The sequence below is a fragment of the Rana temporaria genome, chromosome 12 (assembly GCF_905171775.1).
Source record: "Rana temporaria chromosome 12, aRanTem1.1, whole genome shotgun sequence".
Lineage (NCBI taxonomy): Eukaryota > Metazoa > Chordata > Amphibia > Anura > Ranidae > Rana > Rana temporaria.
Genome location: NC_053500.1, coordinates 148,791,234 through 148,808,415, shown reverse-complemented (window position 1 = coordinate 148,808,415; position 17,182 = coordinate 148,791,234). Strand labels below are relative to the sequence as shown.

Sequence of the window (17,182 nt, the reverse complement as noted above, 5' to 3'; positions counted from 1 at the left end):
CCTCCCCCTAGATCACTGCTGCCTTATACACACATTGCTCCGCCTCTGTCCCCTCCCCCTAGATCACTGCTGCCTTATACACACATTGCTCCGCCTCTGTCCCCTCCCCCTAGATCCCTGCTGCCTTATACACACAATGCTCTGTCCCCTCCCCCTAGATCCCTGCTGCCTCATACACACATTGCTCCGCCTCTGTCCCCTCCCCCTAGATCCCTGCTGCCTTATACACACAATGCTCTGTCCCCTCCCCCTAGATCACTGCTGCCTTATACACACATTGCTCCGCCTCTGTCCCCTCCCCCTAGATCCCTGCTGCCTTATACACACAATGCTCCGCCTCTGTCCCCCTGATCACACTGCTGCCTTATACACACAATGCTCCGCCTCTGTCCCCCTCCCCCTAGATCACTGCTGCCTTATACACACAATGCTCCGCCTCTGTCCCCTCCCCCTAGATCACTGCTGCCTTATACACACAATGCTCCGCCTCTGTCCCCTCCCCCTAGATCACTGCTGCCTTATACACACAATGCTCCGCCTCTGTCCCCTCCCCCTAGATCCCTGCTGCCTTATACACACAATGCTCCGCCTCTGTCCCCCTCCCCCTAGATCACTGCTGCCTTATACACACAATGCTCCGCCTATCTGTCCCCTCCCCCTAGATCACTGCTGCCTTATACACACACTGCTCCGCCTCTGTCCCCTCCCCCTAGATCACTGCTGCCTTATACACACAATGCTCTGTCCCCCTCCCCCTAGATCACTGCTGCCTTATACACACAATGCTCTGTCCCCCTCCCCCTAGATCACTGCTGCCTTATACACACAATGCTCCGCCTCTGTCCCCTCCCCCTAGATCACTGCTGCCTTATACACACAATGCTCCGCCTCTGTCCCCCTCCCCTAGATCACTGCTGCCTTATACACACAATGCTCTGTCCCCCTCCCCCTAGATCACTGCTGCCTTATACACACAATGCTCCGCCTCTGTCCCCTCCCCCTAGATCACTGCTGCCTTATACACACAATGCTCTGTCCCCCTCCCCCTAGATCACTGCTGCCTTATACACACAATGCTCCGCCTCTGTCCCCTCCCCCTAGATCACTGCTGCCTTATACACACACTGCTCCGCCTCTGTCCCCCTGATCACACTGCTGCCTTATACACACAACGCTCCGCCTCTGTCCCCCTCCCCCTGATCAACTGCTGCCTTATACACACGATGCTCCGCCTCTCTGTCCCCCTGATCACACTGCTGCCTTATACACACAATGCTCCGCCTCTGTCCCCTCCCCCTAGATCACTGCTGCCTTATACACACACTGCTCTGCCTCTGTCCCCCTGATCACACTGCTGCCTTATACACACACTGCTCTGCCTCTGTCCCCCTGATCACACTGCTGCCTTATACACACAACGCTCCGCCTCTCTGTCCCTCTCCTCCTGATCACACTGCTACCTTATACACACAACACTCCGCCTCTCTGTCCCTCTCCTCCTGATTACACTGCTGCCTTATACACACAATGCTCCGCCTCTGTCCCCCCCCCCTAGATCACACTGGTGCCTTGTACACACAATGCTCCGCCTCTCTGTCCCCCTCCCCCTGATCACACTGGTGCCTTATACACACAATGCTCCGCCTCTCTCCCCCTCCCCCTGGGTCACACTGCTGCCTTATACACACAATGCTCCGCCTCTCTGTCCCCCTCCCCCTAGATCACTGCTGCCTTATACACACAATGCTCTGTCCCCCTCCCCCTGATCAACTGCTGCCTTATACACACAATGCTCCGCCTCTCTGTCCCCCTCCCCCTGATCAACTGCTGCCTTATACACACAATGCTCCGCCTCTGTCCCCTCCCCCTAGATCACTGCTGCCTTATACACACACTGCTCTGCCTCTGTCCCCCTGATCACACTGCTGCCTTATACACACAACACTCCGCCTCTCTGTCCCCCTCCCCCTGATCACACTGCTGCCTTATACACACAATGCTCCGCCTCTGTCCCCTCCCCCTAGATCACTGCTGCCTTATACACACACTGCTCTGCCTCTGTCCCCTCCCCCTAGATCACTGCTGCCTTATACACACAATGCTCTGTCCCCTCCCCCTAGATCACTGCTGCCTTATACATACAATGCTCCGCCTCTGTCCCCTCCCCCTGATCACACTGCTGCCTTATACATACAATGCTCCGCCTCTGTCCCCTCCCCCTGATCACACTGCTGCCTTATACACACAATGCTCCGCCTCTGCCCCTCCCCCTGGATCACACTGCTGCCTTATACACACAATGTTCCGCCTCTCTGTCCCCCTCCCCCTGATCACACTGGTGCCTTATACACACAATGCTCCGCCTCTCTCCCTCTCCCCTGGATCACACTGCTGCCTTATACACACAATGCTCCGCCTCTGCCCCTCCCCCTGGATCACACTGCTGCCTTATACACACAATGCTCCGCCTCTCTGCCCCTCTCCCCCCAATCACACTGCTGCCTTACAGACTCCTCATTGGATTTCACCTCCTTGTCCATTCTCCCTCCCACAGTCTGATCAGCTCTGCCATTGGAAGTTCTTCCTTCACCCCCCACACTCTGCACTACTCCCAGCACCTCCCTCTGAGTTCCCAGGAGCCGGAACCACAGAAGAGGTATCGGCATTAATGAGCATTGAGAACACTAAACAACATTGGATGTTCTACATCCGCCAACTCCGGGGACCACCTTCATTTTCTCGTGGACCAATGGCTGTGACCACTGCTCTAGAAAGTTTTGTCTTTTGTGCTTTTTTAGTTCTGTTTTTTACCTGCTGTCCCTTCCGTCCATACAGAGAGCGTTTACGAACGCACAGCATTGAGTCTTCTGGAAAATTAAAGCTTTCCCCGGAGCAGCATTGGGACTTCACAGCGGAGGACCTGAAGGACCTCGGCGAGATTGGGAGAGGAGCGTATGGATCGGTCAATAAAATGATGCACAATCCGAGCGGCCAGATAATGGCCGTCAAGGTGAGCCGCCGCCCTTCCTACAGGACCGTTCCCATCATTGGTCGACGGAGGAGGACCCGTGTGAGGCCCTTCCGCTTAGACCATCGCGTGCCGCAACAGCAGCCCCCCCCAGACCTGGGAGATCATGGGGGAGGTGCAATGATTTGGGGGGCCACATTCGGCTCGTGGTTTGGACGGTTTCGTTTTTCAGCCTGACGGGGTTCTAATTCTTCCCCAATCCAAAACTAAAATAAAGTATTTCATTAATTGCTGATTGGTCAAATTGAGCTTCATGCGGGGGGTTCCTGTCCATGAACCGTAGATCAGGGGTCTCATGCTGGGGGTTCCTGTCCATGAACCGTAGATCAGGGGTCTCATGCTGGGGGTTCCTGTCCATGAACCGTAGATCAGGGGTCTCATGCTGGGGGTTCCTGTCAATGAACCGTAGATCAGGGGTCTCATGCTGGGGGTTCCTGTCAATGAACCGTAGATCAGGGGTCTCATGCTGGGGGTTCCTGTCCATGAACCGTAGATCAGGGGTCTCATGCTGGGGGTTCCTGTCAATGAACCGTAGATCAGGGGTCTCATGCTGGGGGTTCCTGTCAATGAACCGTAGATCAGGGGTCTCATGCTGGGGGTTCCTGTCAATGAACCGTAGATCAGGGGTCTCATGCTTGGGGGTTCCTGTCCATGAACCGTAGATCAGGGGTCTCATGCTGGGGGTTCCTGTCAATGAACCGTAGATCAGGGGTCTCATGCTGGGGGTTCCTGTCAATGAACCGTAGATCAGGGGTCTCATGCTTGGGGGTTCCTGTCCATGAACCGTAGATCAGGGGTCTCATGCTGGGGGTTCCTGTCAATGAACCGTAGATCAGGGGTCTCATGCTGGGGGTTCCTGTCAATAAACCGTAGATCAGGGGTCTCATGCTGGGGGTTCCTGTCAATGAACCGTAGATCAGGGGTCTCATGCTGGGGGTTCCTGTCAATGAACCGTAGATCAGGGGTCTCATGCTGGGGGTTCCTGTAAATTTTACTTGGGCTCTTAAGAGCCAGAGCGTAGATCAGGGGTCTCATGCTGGGGGCCCTACAAGTCCCATGAGGCATTGCAAGGCTGACTCCCAGAGGCAGTAAGGGAACTCTCTCACTTTAGCACTGAATGGGTGATGGGTTTTTATGTTCTCTCCTTCTGCCCCCCCCCCGTCCCGTTCTCTCCTTCCCTCCCCCCCCCGTCCCGTTTTCTCCTTCTTCTGTGCCCCCCCGTTCTCTCCTTCTGTCGTCCCGTCCCCCCGTCCTCTCCTTCTGTCGTCCCGTCCCCCCGTCCTCTCCTTCTGTCGTCCCGTCCCCCCGTCCTCTCCTTCTGTCGTCCCGTCCCCCCGTTCTCTCCTTCTGTCCCCCCTGTCCCCCCGTTCTCTCCTTCTGTCCCCCCTGTCCCGTTCTCTCCTTCTGTCCCCCCTGTCCCGTTCTCTCCTTCTGTCCCCCCTGTCCCGTTCTCTCCTTCTGTCCCCCCTGTCCCGTTCTCTCCTTCTGTCCCCCCTGTCCCGTTCTCTCCTTCTGTCCCCCCTGTCCCGTTCTCTCCTTCTGTCCCCCCTGTCCCCCGTTCTCTCCTTCTGTCCCCCCTGTCCCCCGTTCTCTCCTTCTGTCCCCCCTGTCCCCCGTTCTCTCCTTCTGTCCCCCCTGTCCCCCGTTCTCTCCTTCTGTCCCCCCTGTCCCCCGTTCTCTCCTTCTGTCCCCCCCGTCCCGTTCTCACCTTCTGTCGTCCCGTCCCCGTCCCGTTCTCTCCTTCTGTCGTCCCGTCCCCGTCCCGTTCTCTCCTTCTGTCGTCCCGTCCCCGTCCCGTTCTCTCCTTCTGTCGTCCCGTCCCCGTCCCGTTCTCTCCTTCTGTCGTCCCGTCCCGTTCTCTTCTTCTGTCGTCCCGTCGTCGTCCCGTCCCCCCCCCCCGTTCTCTCCTTCTGTCGTCCGCCCCCCCCCCCCGTTCTCTCCTTCTGTCGTCCGCCCCCCCCCCCCCCTGTTCTCTCCTTCTGTCGTCCCGTCCCCCCCCGTTCTCTCCTTCTGTCGTCCCGTCCCCCCCCGTTCTCTCCTTCTGTCGTCCCGTCCCCCCCCGTTCTCTCCTTCTGTCGTCCCGTCCCCCCCCGTTCTCTCCTTCTGTCGTCCCGTCCCCCCCCGTTCTCTCCTTCTGTCGTCCCGTCCCCCCCCGTTCTCTCCTTCTGTCGTCCCGTCCCCCCCCGTTCTCTCCTTCTGTCGTCCCGTCCCCCCCCGTTCTCTCCTTCTGTCGTCCCGTCCCCCCCCGTTCTCTCCTTCTGTCGTCCCGTCCCCCCCCGTTCTCTCCTTCTGTCGTCCCGTCCCCCCCCAGTTCTCTCCTTCTGTCGTCCCGTCCCCCCCCGTTCTCTCCTTCTGTCGTCCCGTCCCCCCCCAGTTCTCTCTTTCTGTCGTTCCGCCCCCCCCCCCCGTTCTCTCCTTCTGTCCCGTCCCCCCGTCCCCCCCCCGTTCTCTCCTTCTGTTCTCTCCTTCTGTTCCCCCCCCCGTTCACTCCTTCTGTTCCCCCCCCCCCGTTCTCTCCTTCTGTTCCCCCCCCCGTTCACTCCTTCTGTGTCCCCCCCCCCCCCCGTTCTCTCCTTCTGTGTCCCCCGTTCTCTCCTTCTGTCGTCCGTCCCCCCCCCCCCCGTTCTCTCCTTCTGTCGTCCCGTCCCCCCCGTTCTCTCCTTCTGTCGTCCCGTCCCCCCCCGTTCTCTCCTTCTGTCGTCCCGTCCCCCCCCGTTCTCTCCTTCTGTCGTCCCGTCCCCCCCCGTTCTCTCCTTCTGTCGTCCCGTCCCCCCCCGTTCTCTCCTTCTGTCGTCCCGTCCCCCCCCCGTTCTCTCCTTCTGTCGTCCCGTCCCCCCCCCGTTCTCTCCTTCTGTCGTCCCGTCCCCCCCCGTTCTCTCCTTCTGTCGTCCCGTCCCCCCCCGTTCTCTCCTTCTGTCGTCCCGTCCCCCCCCGTTCTCTCCTTCTGTCGTCCCGTCCCCCCCCAGTTCTCTCCTTCTGTCGTCCCGTCCCCCCCCCGTTCTCTCCTTCTGTCGTCCCGTCCCCCCCCAGTTCTCTCTTTCTGTCGTTCCGCCCCCCCCCCCGTTCTCTCCTTCTGTCCCCCCTGTCCCCCCGTTCTCTCCTTCTGTTCTCTCCTTCTGTCCCCCCCCCCGTTCACTCCTTCTGTTCCCCCCCCCCCCGTTCTCTCCTTCTGTCCCCCCCCCCCGTTCTCTCCTTCTGTGTCCCCCCCCCCCGTTCTCTCCTCCTGTCCCCCCCGTTCTCTCCTTCTGTGTCCCCCCCCCCGTTCTCTCCTGTGTTCCCCCCGTTCTCTCCTTCTGTCCCCCCGTTTTCTGTCCCCCCCCTGTTGTCTCCTCCTCCTTCTGATCCCCCGTTGTCTCCTTCTCCCCCGCAGAGGATCCGTTCCACCGTAGATGAGAAGGAACAGAAGCAGCTGTTGATGGATCTGGATGTGGTGATGAGAAGCAGCGACTGTCCTTACATTGTTCAGTTTTATGGGGCGTTATTCAGAGAGGTGAGTCCCCCCCCCATATTCCTGACTGAGCCGTACGGAGGGGTCCTGGTCGTCTGTCTGGGGGACCCGCAGGAGATTGCTCAATAAACAGAAGCCCTAAACATCGGGAATCTGTAGCACCCCTCCCCCCTCCTCCCACTTAGCTGTACTGCCAGGGGGTGTCATGAAATCGGGGGACCCCAAATGTTGTTTAATGTCTTGTTCCTTAAATAAGAGACCCCCCCCCAGCAGCTACAAATCCTGGATGACAGCTGCTGACTTTTAATATTGGGACACTTACCTGTCCGGGGATCCCGCCTCGGGCGCCATTCCTCATAAGGTAAAGTGGCGAGGGGGGCGGGACTTCCGGGAGAGCGGACAGGAGGGAATCTGATGAGTGACATGAAGTGAAGATTTGTGACCTGAAACGTTCCTCTTCCAGGGGGATTGCTGGATCTGCATGGAGTTGATGGCGACTTCCTTTGACAAGTTTTATAAATATGTTTATAGTTCATTAGATGACGTCATTCCGGAGGAGATCCTCGGGAAAATCACCCTCGCTGTGAGTACAACGCCCAGTGTGTCTGATAGAGAGAGACGTGTCTGATAGAGAGAGACGTGTCTGATAGAGAGAGAGACGTGTCTAATAGAGAGAGAGACGTGTCTAATAGAGAGAGAGACGTGTCTGATAGAGAGAGACGTGTCTAATAGAGAGAGAGAGCTGTGAGTACAACGCCCAGTGTCTAAGAGAGAGAGACGTGTCTAATAGAGAGAGACGTGTCTAATAGAGAGAGACGTGTCTAATAGAGAGAGACGTGTCTAATAGAGAGAGACGTGTCTAATAGAGAGAGACGTGTCTAATAGAGAGAGACGTGTCTAATAGAGAGAGACGTGTCTAATAGAGAGAGACGTGTCTAATAGAGAGAGACGTGTCTAATAGAGAGAGAGAGAGACGTGTCTAATAGAGAGAGAGAGAGACGTGTCTAATAGAGAGAGAGAGAGACGTGTCTAATAGAGAGAGAGAGACGTGTCTAATAGAGAGAGAGAGACGTGTCTAATAGAGAGAGAGAGACGTGTCTAATAGAGAGAGAGAGACGTGTCTAATAGAGAGAGACGTGTCTAATAGAGAGAGACGTGTCTAATAGAGAGAGACGTGTCTAATAGAGAGAGACGTGTCTAATAGAGAGAGACGTGTCTAATAGAGAGAGACGTGTCTAATAGAGAGAGACGTGTCTAATAGAGAGAGACGTGTCTAATAGAGAGAGACGTGTCTAATAGAGAGAGAGAGAGACGTGTCTAATAGAGAGAGAGAGAGACGTGTCTAATAGAGAGAGAGAGAGACGTGTCTAATAGAGAGAGAGAGACGTGTCTAATAGAGAGAGAGAGACGTGTCTAATAGAGAGAGAGAGACGTGTCTAATAGAGAGAGAGAGACGTGTCTAATAGAGAGAGAGAGAGACGTGTCTAATAGAGAGAGAGAGAGACGTGTCTAATAGAGAGAGAGAGAGAGACGTGTCTAATAGAGAGAGAGAGAGAGACGTGTCTAATAGAGAGAGAGAGAGAGACGTGTCTAATAGAGAGAGAGAGACGTGTCTAATAGAGAGAGAGAGAGACGTGTCTAATAGAGAGAGAGAGAGACGTGTCTAATAGAGAGAGAGAGAGAGAGACGTGTCTAATAGAGAGAGAGAGAGAGAGACGTGTCTAATAGAGAGAGAGAGAGAGAGACGTGTCTAATAGAGAGAGAGAGAGAGAGACGTGTGTGTATATATGTATATAATGGTATATAGAGTATATAGAGAGAGCTGTGTATATAATGTGGTGTGTATACATATATATATATAGTGGTATATAGAGAGAGCTGTAATATATAATGTGGTATATAGAGAGAGCTGTAATAGATAATGTTTTATTTCTAGGCAGTGATGTATATTTTGTTGTGTTTATCCATTTTCCCATCCATATAGCTCTGACATATACCGCAGTGCAGTACAGAGATCACTGAGGACTCGTCATGGTTGATAATTTTCGCTGATTCCTCAGCTGGTGTATTTTTGGGTTATGGGAGGCGTGGGGGGTCCTCATTTTAGGTTTCCTCGGGGGAGGGGGACATAAAGTCGTGCAGATGGTGCCCCTGGTGATGGATCTCCAAACTGTGGCCCTTTGCTTGCTTTTATTTGGCCCCTGAGACCTTATCACCCCCTCCCCCCCACTCTCAGCATCAATGGGGAATAGCTCCTCCCACTGACATCAGGGTACGATCTTCTCCGACTGGTCACAGTCCCCTCCCCCCCATTAAGTTGGAAGGATATAAAAGTGGCCCTTTGTTTGGGAAGTTGGGGGCCCCAATAAATCACGGTGGAGACGGACTGGTTTGGGAATATTTATGAAGCTCTGACGCGTTTTGTTCTGGAACGATCTGTCAGTCATGTGACCTGCGATTGGTCAGATTAGATCTTCGGTAACCAATTCTTTTTTCCCTTTCTTTCTCCGGCAGACTGTGAAAGCGTTGAACCACTTAAAAGAAAACTTGAAAATAATTCACAGAGGTGAGCCAATGCTGTGTGAGAATATTGTCACATGACTCGACCCCCCCCCCCCCCCCCACACCAGGAAAGGTTTCATTTTGCTACTTTATATCTGTTTATATAATATCCAGATTAAATGTGATTTTAGGAGGGACAGAAAAAGCGATCCGAAGGATAATTCCCGGGGGGGGCGCGGCGCCTGTGTGTTGCGCGCACGGAGTCCCGGGGGGGGGCGCGGCGCCTGTGTGTTGCGCGCACGGAGTCCCGGGGGGGGGGGCGGCGCCTGTGTGTTGCGCGCACGGAGTCCCGGGGGGGGCGCGGCGCCTGTGTGTTGCGCGCACGTAGTCCCGGGGGGGGGGGCGGCGCCTGTGTGTTGCGCGCACGGAGTCCCGGGGGGGCGCGGCGCCTGTGTGTTGCGCGCACGGAGTCCCGGGGGGGCGCGGCGCCTGTGTGTTGCGCGCACGGAGTCCCGGGGGGGCGCGGCGCCTGTGTGTTGCGCGCACGGAGTCCCGGGGGGGCGCGGCGCCTGTGTGTTGCGCGCACGGAGTCCCGGGGGGGGGCGCGGCGCCTGTGTGTTGCGCGCACGGAGTCCCGGGGGGGGGGGGGGACGCGGCGCCTTTGTTGCGCGCGGAGTCCCGGGGGGGGGGGGCGGCGGCGCCTGTGTGTTGCGCCCAATTGATTTCAGTGACGCTCCGCTCATTCCAATCCTTGTGAAGTTCCAGCGACTCTGGAAAAGTTCCTGCACTACTTTGGTGCAATTTGAGTGCCAGAGAGTGAGAGTCGCGCACTTTTGGAGTCGCGCACTTTTGGAGTCGCGCACTTTTGGAGTCGCGCTCATGAGAAAGTTGCTCTGATTCCTTTAGAAAACGATTCCATTGGCAACCATGAAGACAATGGCGGCCTCAGGATGGTGCGGGGGGAGGGGCGGCTAACCAATCATTGATGGCGATTTTTTTCTTCCTCCCATTAGACATCAAACCTTCGAATATCCTTCTGGACAGGAATGGAAATATTAAGCTATGTGACTTTGGCATCAGCGGGCAGCTTGTGGACTCCATCGCCAAGACGAGGGATGCCGGCTGCCGGCCGTACATGGCGGTGAGTAGCCGCGTCTGGTGTGGGAGCCTCTGTGGTACTTTACTTGCTGCATGCTTGTTTATCATCCAGTCACTCATAGGGGGAGATTTACTAAACTGGATTTTGCGCTGTGCAGTTTTAGTAAATCTCCCCATTTGTGTGTTGAAGCAAAAGAGAGAGTCGGGGGGGGGGGGGGGGGGGGGAGCTCTGGTGGGGGTCCTGGTGGAAAGACCCTGGTGTAAGGATGGGGAATCCTGCTGGAATGGGGAGCTCTGGCGGGGGGGTGTACCCTGGTGGAATGGGGGAGCTCTGGCGGGGAGGGGGTGTGCCCTGGTGGAATGGGGAGCTCTGGTGGAGGGGCTGTACCCTGGTGGAATGGGGGAGCTCTGGCGGGGAGGGGGTGTGCCCTGGTGGAATGGGGAGCTCTGGCGGGGAGGGGGTGTGCCCTGGTGGAATGGGGAGCTCTGGTGGAGGGGCTGTACCCTGGTGGAATGGGGAGCTCTGGTGGGGGGGCTGTACCCTGGTGGAATGGGGGAGCTCTGGCGGGGAGGGGGTGTGCCCTGGTGGAATGGGGAGCTCTGGCGGGGAGGGGGTGTGCCCTGGTGGAATGGGGAGCTCTGGTGGGGGGGCTGTACCCTGGTGGAATGGGGAGCTCTGGTGGGGGGGGTGTACCCTTGGTGGAATGGGGAGCTCTGGCAGGGGGGGGGGTGTACCCTGGTGGAATGGGGAGCTCTGGCGGGGGGGGGGTGTACCCTGGTGGAATGTGGAGCTCTGGTGGGGAAGGGAGGTGTACCCTGGTGGAATGTGGAGCTCTGGTGGGGGGGGTGTACCCTTGGTGGAATGGGGAGCTCTGGCAGGGGGGGGTGTACCCTGGTGGAATGGGGGAGCTCTGGTGGGGGGGGTGTACCCTGGTGGAATGTGGAGCTCTGGTGGGGGGGTGTACCCTGGTGGAATGGGGGAGCTCTGGCAGGGGGGGGGGTGTGTACCCTGGTGGAATGGGGGAGCTCTGGCAGGGGGGGGGGGGGTGTGTACCCTGGTGGAATGGGGGAGCTCTGGCAGGGGGGGGGGGTGTACCCTGGTGGAATGGGGGAGCTCTGGCAGGGGGGGGGTGTGCCCTGGTGGAATGGGGGAGCTCTGGCGGGGAGGGGGTGTACCCTGGTGGAATGTGGAGCTCTGGTGGGGAGGGGGTGTGCCCTTGGTGGAATGGGGAGCTCTGGCAGGGGGGGTGTACCCTGGTGGAATGGGGAGCTCTGGTGGGGGGGGGGTGTACCCTGGTGGAATGGGGAGCTCTGGCAGGGGAGGGGGTGTGCCCTGGTGGAATGTGGAGCTCTGGTGGGGGGGGGTGTACCCTGGTGGAATGGGGGAGCTCTGTTGGGGGGGGGGGTGTACCCTGGTGGAATGGGGGAGCTCTGTTGGGGGGGGGGGGTGTACCCTGGTGGAATGGGGAGCTCTGGCAGGGGGGGGGGTGCCCTGGTGGAATGGGGAGCTCTGGTGGGGGGGGTGTACCCTGGTGGAATGGGGAGCTCTGGCAGGGGGGGTGTACCCTGGTGGAATGGGGGAGCTCTGGCAGGGGGGGGGTGTACCCTGGTGGAATGGGGAGCTCTGGCAGGGGGGGTGTACCCTGGTGGAATGGGGAGCTCTGGCAGGGGGGGTGTACCCTGGTGGAATGGGGAGCTCTGGTGGGGGGGGGTGTACCCTGGTGGAATGGGGGAGCTCTGTTGGGGGGGGGGGGGGTACCCTGGGGGAATGGGGGGGCTCTGTTGGGGGGGGGGGGTGTACCCTGGTGGAATGGGGGAGCTCTGTTGGGGGGGTGTACCCTGGTGGAATGGGGGAGCTCTGTTGGGGGGGTGTACCCTGGTGGAATGGGGGAGCTCTGTTGGGGGGGGGGGGTGTACCCTGGTGGAATGGGGGAGCTCTGTTGGGGGGGGGGGGTGTACCCTGGTGGAATGGGGGAGCTCTGGCAGGAGGGGGTGTACCCTGGTGGAATGGGGGAGCTCTGTTGGGGGGGGGTGTACCCTGGTGGAATGGGGGAGCTCTGTTGGGGGGGGGGGTGTACCCTGGTGGAATGGGGGAGCTCTGTTGGGGGGGGGGGGTGTACCCTGGTGGAATGGGGAGCTCTGTTGGGGGGGGGGGTGTACCCTGGTGGAATGGGGAGCTCTGGCAGGGGGGGTGTACCCTGGTGGAATGGGGGAGCTCTGTTGGGGGGGGGGTGTACCCTGGTGGAATGGGGGAGCTCTGTTGGGGGGGGGGGGTGTACCCTGGTGGAATGGGGGAGCTCTGGTGGGGGGGGGTGTACCCTGGTGGAATGGGGAGCTCTGGCAGGGGGGGTGTACCCTGGTGGAATGGGGGAGCTCTGTTGGGGGGGGGGGTGTACCCTGGTGGAATGGGGGAGCTCTGTTGGGGGGGGGGGGGTGTACCCTGGTGGAATGGGGGAGCTCTGGTGGGGGGGGTGTACCCTGGTGGAATGGGGAGCTCTGGCAGGGGGGGGGTACCCTGGTGGAATGGGGAGCTCTGGTGGGGGGGGGTGTACCCTGGTGGAATGGGGAGCTCTGGCAGGGGAGGGGGTGTGCCCTGGTGGAATGGGGGAGCTCTGTTGGGGGGGGGGGTGTACCCTGGTGGAATGGGGGAGCTCTGGCAGGAGGGGGTGTACCCTGGTGGAATGGGGAGCTCTGGCAGGGGGGGTGTACCCTGGTGGAATGGGGAGCTCTGGTGGGGGGGGGTGTACCCTGGTGGAATGGGGAGCTCTGGCAGGGGAGGGGGTGTGCCCTGGTGGAATGGGGGAGCTCTGTTGGGGGGGGGGGTGTACCCTGGTGGAATGGGGGAGCTCTGGCAGGAGGGGGTGTACCCTGGTGGAATGGGGGAGCTCTGGTGGGGGGGGTGTACCCTGGTGGAATGGGGGGGGGGGTGTGTACAGATTTCTGGCTAAAATGAGAATCTCAATCATTTTTTTTGCTTGGAATAAAGATCACGATTCTCGCGATGACATCATCATCTTCCACATTATTGCAAAAAATTGGGCTGACTTTACGGTTTTGTTTTCCCAAAAATATTGGGAAAACATAAAATATTGCAACATCCGCCATTTTATTCTCAAGGGTCTCTGCTAAAAATATATATATAATGTTTGGGGGGTTTCAGTAATTTTCTAGCAAAAAATTATTTTAACTCATCAGTGGAGAGATCCCTCCGCTCCCTATGAAAGAGGCTTACAGTGCAGCCCCCCCCTTTCCATGACGGTGCAGCCCCCCCCTTTCCATGACGGTGCAGCCCCCCCCTTTCCATGGCGGTGCAGCCCCCCCTTTCCATGACGGTGCAGCCCCCCCCTTTCCATGACGGTGCAGCCCCCCCCCTTTCCATGACGGTGCAGCCCCCCCCTTTCCATGACGGTGCAGCCCCCCCTTTCCATGACGGTGCAGCCCCCCCCTTTCCATGACGGTGCAGCCCCCCCCTTTCCATGACGGTGCAGCCCCCCCCTTTCCATGGCGGTGCAGCCCCCCCCTTTCCATGGCGGTGCAGCCCCCCCCTTTCCATGACGGTGCAGCCCCCCCCTTTCCATGACGGTGCAGCCCCCCCCCTTTCCATGACGGTGCAGCCCCCCCTTTTCCATGACGGTGCAGCCCCCCCTTTCCATGACGGTGCAGCCCCCCCCCTTTCCATGACGGTGCAGCCCCCCCCCTTTCCATGACGGTGCAGCCCCCCCCTTTCCATGACGGTGCAGCCCCCCCCTTTCCATGACGGTGCAGCCCCCCCTTTCCATGACGGTGCAGCCCCCCCCCTTTCCATGACGGTGCAGCCCCCCCCCCTTTCCATGACGGTGCAGCCCCCCCCTTTCCATGACGGTGCAGCCCCCCCCTTTCCATGACGGTGCAGCCCCCCCCTTTCCATGACGGTGCAGCCCCCCCCCTTTCCATGACGGTGCAGCCCCCCTTTCCATGACGGTGCAGCCCCCCCCTTTCCATGACGGTGCAGCCCCCCCTTTCCATGACGGTGCAGCCCCCGCCTTTCCATGACGGTGCAGCCCCCCGCCTTTCCATGACGGTGCAGCCCCCCCCTTTCCATGACGGTGCAGCCCCCCCCCTTTCCATGACGGTGCAGCCCCCCCCTTTCCATGACGGTGCAGCCCCCCCCTTTCCATGACGGTGCAGCCCCCGCCTTTCCATGACGGTGCAACCCCCCCCCTTTCCATGACGGTGCAGCCCCCCCCTTTCCATGACGGTGCAGCCCCCCCCTTTCCATGACGGTGCACCCCCCCCCCCTTTCCATGACGGTGCAGCCCCCCCCCCCTTTCCATGACTGTGCAGCCCCCCCCCCCTTTCCATGACGGTGCAGCCCCCCCCCCTTTCCATGACGGTGCAGCCCCCCCCTTTCCATGACGGTGCAGCCCCCCCCCCCTTTCCATGACGGTGCAGCCCCCCCCGTGTCAGAAGAGGTTTGGGAAGTGAGGGGTTAAGGAAAAACAAATGTGGATTGCCCCCCCCCCCCCCATTTTATAGGGGTGACGATTTCTAGGAGAGCGGAGTTCCCCTTTAATCGGCGGTAATATTCGGCGTGAGATCTAATCTCGGGACCGAGTGATGTCATTCGCTATTTATAGTCTCTCCGTATTATAACCCCTCCCCCTCCTCCGGGTAAGCCGCGGTATTTTCTCAGTCGTCACCGCGGAGGAATTTGGTGAGGAGATCGGCATTTCATGAATTATTCTGCAAGAAGCTGATGTCACCGACCGCGCATGCTCGTCCCCGGCCATACAAGTATTCATCCAACGCAGCGTCCTGATAGGCTGAGCGCCGCCCACCACAAACCCTTCTAGACCGCCCACTAAATGTTTCCATAAAATGACGACATCTCTGATGTATAATATATCTTATATCTGGAGAGTGGTGATGTCACTCCTGTATAATATATCTTATATCTGGAGAGTGGTGATGTCACTCTGTATAATATATCTTATATCTGGAGAGCGGTGATGTCACTCTGTATAATATATCTTATATCTGGAGAGTGGTGATGTCACTCTGTATAATAATCTTATATCTGGAGAGTGGTGATGTCACTCTGTATAATATATCTTATATCTGGAGAGTGGTGATGTCACTCCTGTATAATATATCTTATATCTGGAGAGTGGTGATGTCACTCCTGTATAATATATCTTATATCTGGAGAGTGGTGATGTCACTCCTGTATAATATATCTTATATCTGGAGAGCGGTGATGTCACTCTGTATAATATATCTTATATCTGGAGAGCGGTGATGTCACTCTGTATAATATATCTTATATCTGGAGAGTGGTGATGTCACTCCTGTATAATATATCTTATATCTGGAGAGTGGTGATGTCACTCTGTATAATATATCTTATATCTGGAGAGTGGTGATGTCACTCTGTATAATATATCTTATATCTGGAGAGCGGTGATGTCACTCTGTATAATATATCTTATATCTGGAGAGTGGTGATGTCACTCTGTATAATATATCTTATATCTGGAGAGTGGTGATGTCACTCCTGTATAATATATCTTATATCTGGAGAGTGGTGATGTCACTCCTGTATAATATATCTTATATCTGGAGAGTGGTGATGTCACTCCTGTATAATATATCTTATATCTGGAGAGCGGTGATGTCACTCCTGTATAATATATCTTATATCTGGAGAGTGGTGATGTCACTCCTGTATAATAATCTTATATCTGGAGGGTGGTGATGTCACTCCTGTATAATATATCTTATATCTGGAGAGAGGTGATGTCACTCCTGTATAATATATCTTATATCTGGAGAGTGGTGATGTCACTCTGTATAATATATCTTATATCTGGAGAGCGGTGATGTCACTCTGTATAATATATCTTATATCTGGAGGGCGGTGATGTCACTCTGTATAATATATCTTATATCTGGAGAGCGGTGATGTCACTCTGTATAATAATCTTATATCTGGAGGGCGGTGATGTCACTCTGTATAATATATCTTATATCTGGAGAGCGGTGATGTCACTCTGTATAATATATCTTATATCTGGAGAGTGGTGATGTCACTCTGTATAATATATCTTATATCTGGAGAGCGGTGATGTCACTCTGTATAATATATCTTATATCTGGAGGGTGGTGATGTCACTCCTGTATAATATATCTTATATCTGGAGAGCGGTGATGTCACTCTGTATAATATATCTTATATCTGGAGAGTGGTGATGTCACTCTGTATAATATATCTTATATCTGGAGAGCGGTGATGTCACTCTGTATAATATATCTTATATCTGGAGAGTGGTGATGTCACTCTGTATAATATATCTTATATCTGGAGAGCGGTGATGTCACTCTGTATAATATATCTTATATCTGGAGAGCGGTGATGTCACTCCTGTATAATATATCTTATATCTGGAGAGCGGTGATGTCACTCTGTATAATATATCTTATATCTGGAGAGTGGTGATGTCACTCTGTATAATATATCTTATATCTGGAGGGTGGTGATGTCACTCTGTATAATATATCTTATATCTGGAGGGTGGTGATGTCACTCTGTATAATATATCTTATATCTGGAGAGCGGTGATGTCACTCTGTATAATATATCTTATATCTGGAGAGCGGTGATGTCACCAATGTATAATATATCTTATATCTGGAGAGCGGTGATGTCACTCTGTATAATATATCTTATATCTGGAGAGTGGTGATGTCACTCTGTATAATATATCTTATATCTGGAGAGCGGTGATGTCACTCTGTATAATATATCTTATATCTGGAGAGAGGTGATGTCACTCTGTATAATATATCTTATATCTGGAGAGTAGTGATGTCACTCTGTATAATATATCTTATATCTGGAGAGAGGTGATGTCACTCTGTATAATATATCTTATATCTGGAGGGCGGTGATGTCACTCTGTATAATATATCTTATATCTGGAGAGCGGTGATGTCACTCCTGTATAATATATCTTATATCTGGAGAGTGGTGATGTCACTCTGTATAATATATCTTATATCTGGAGAGTGGTGATGTCACTCTGTATAATATATCTTATATCTGGAGAGAGGTGATGTCACTCTGTATA

The 17,182-nt window shown here is 55.8% G+C and overlaps 1 protein-coding gene across 4 annotated transcripts in view; it reads left to right on the top strand.

Annotated features, from left to right (window-relative positions):
• MAP2K4 (mitogen-activated protein kinase kinase 4) overlaps positions 1 to 17,182 on the top strand; it is a 63,587-nt gene that overhangs the window by 34,893 nt on the left and 11,512 nt on the right. For all 4 annotated transcript variants that reach the window (XM_040331174.1, XM_040331171.1, XM_040331172.1 and 1 more), the window contains 5 exons: positions 2,836 to 3,010; positions 6,399 to 6,518; positions 6,940 to 7,059; positions 8,991 to 9,042; positions 9,992 to 10,119. In XM_040331174.1, the coding sequence (XP_040187108.1) occupies positions 2,836 to 3,010; positions 6,399 to 6,518; positions 6,940 to 7,059; positions 8,991 to 9,042; positions 9,992 to 10,119 (595 nt within the window). The remainder of the gene's footprint in view (positions 1 to 2,835; positions 3,011 to 6,398; positions 6,519 to 6,939; positions 7,060 to 8,990; positions 9,043 to 9,991; positions 10,120 to 17,182) is intronic.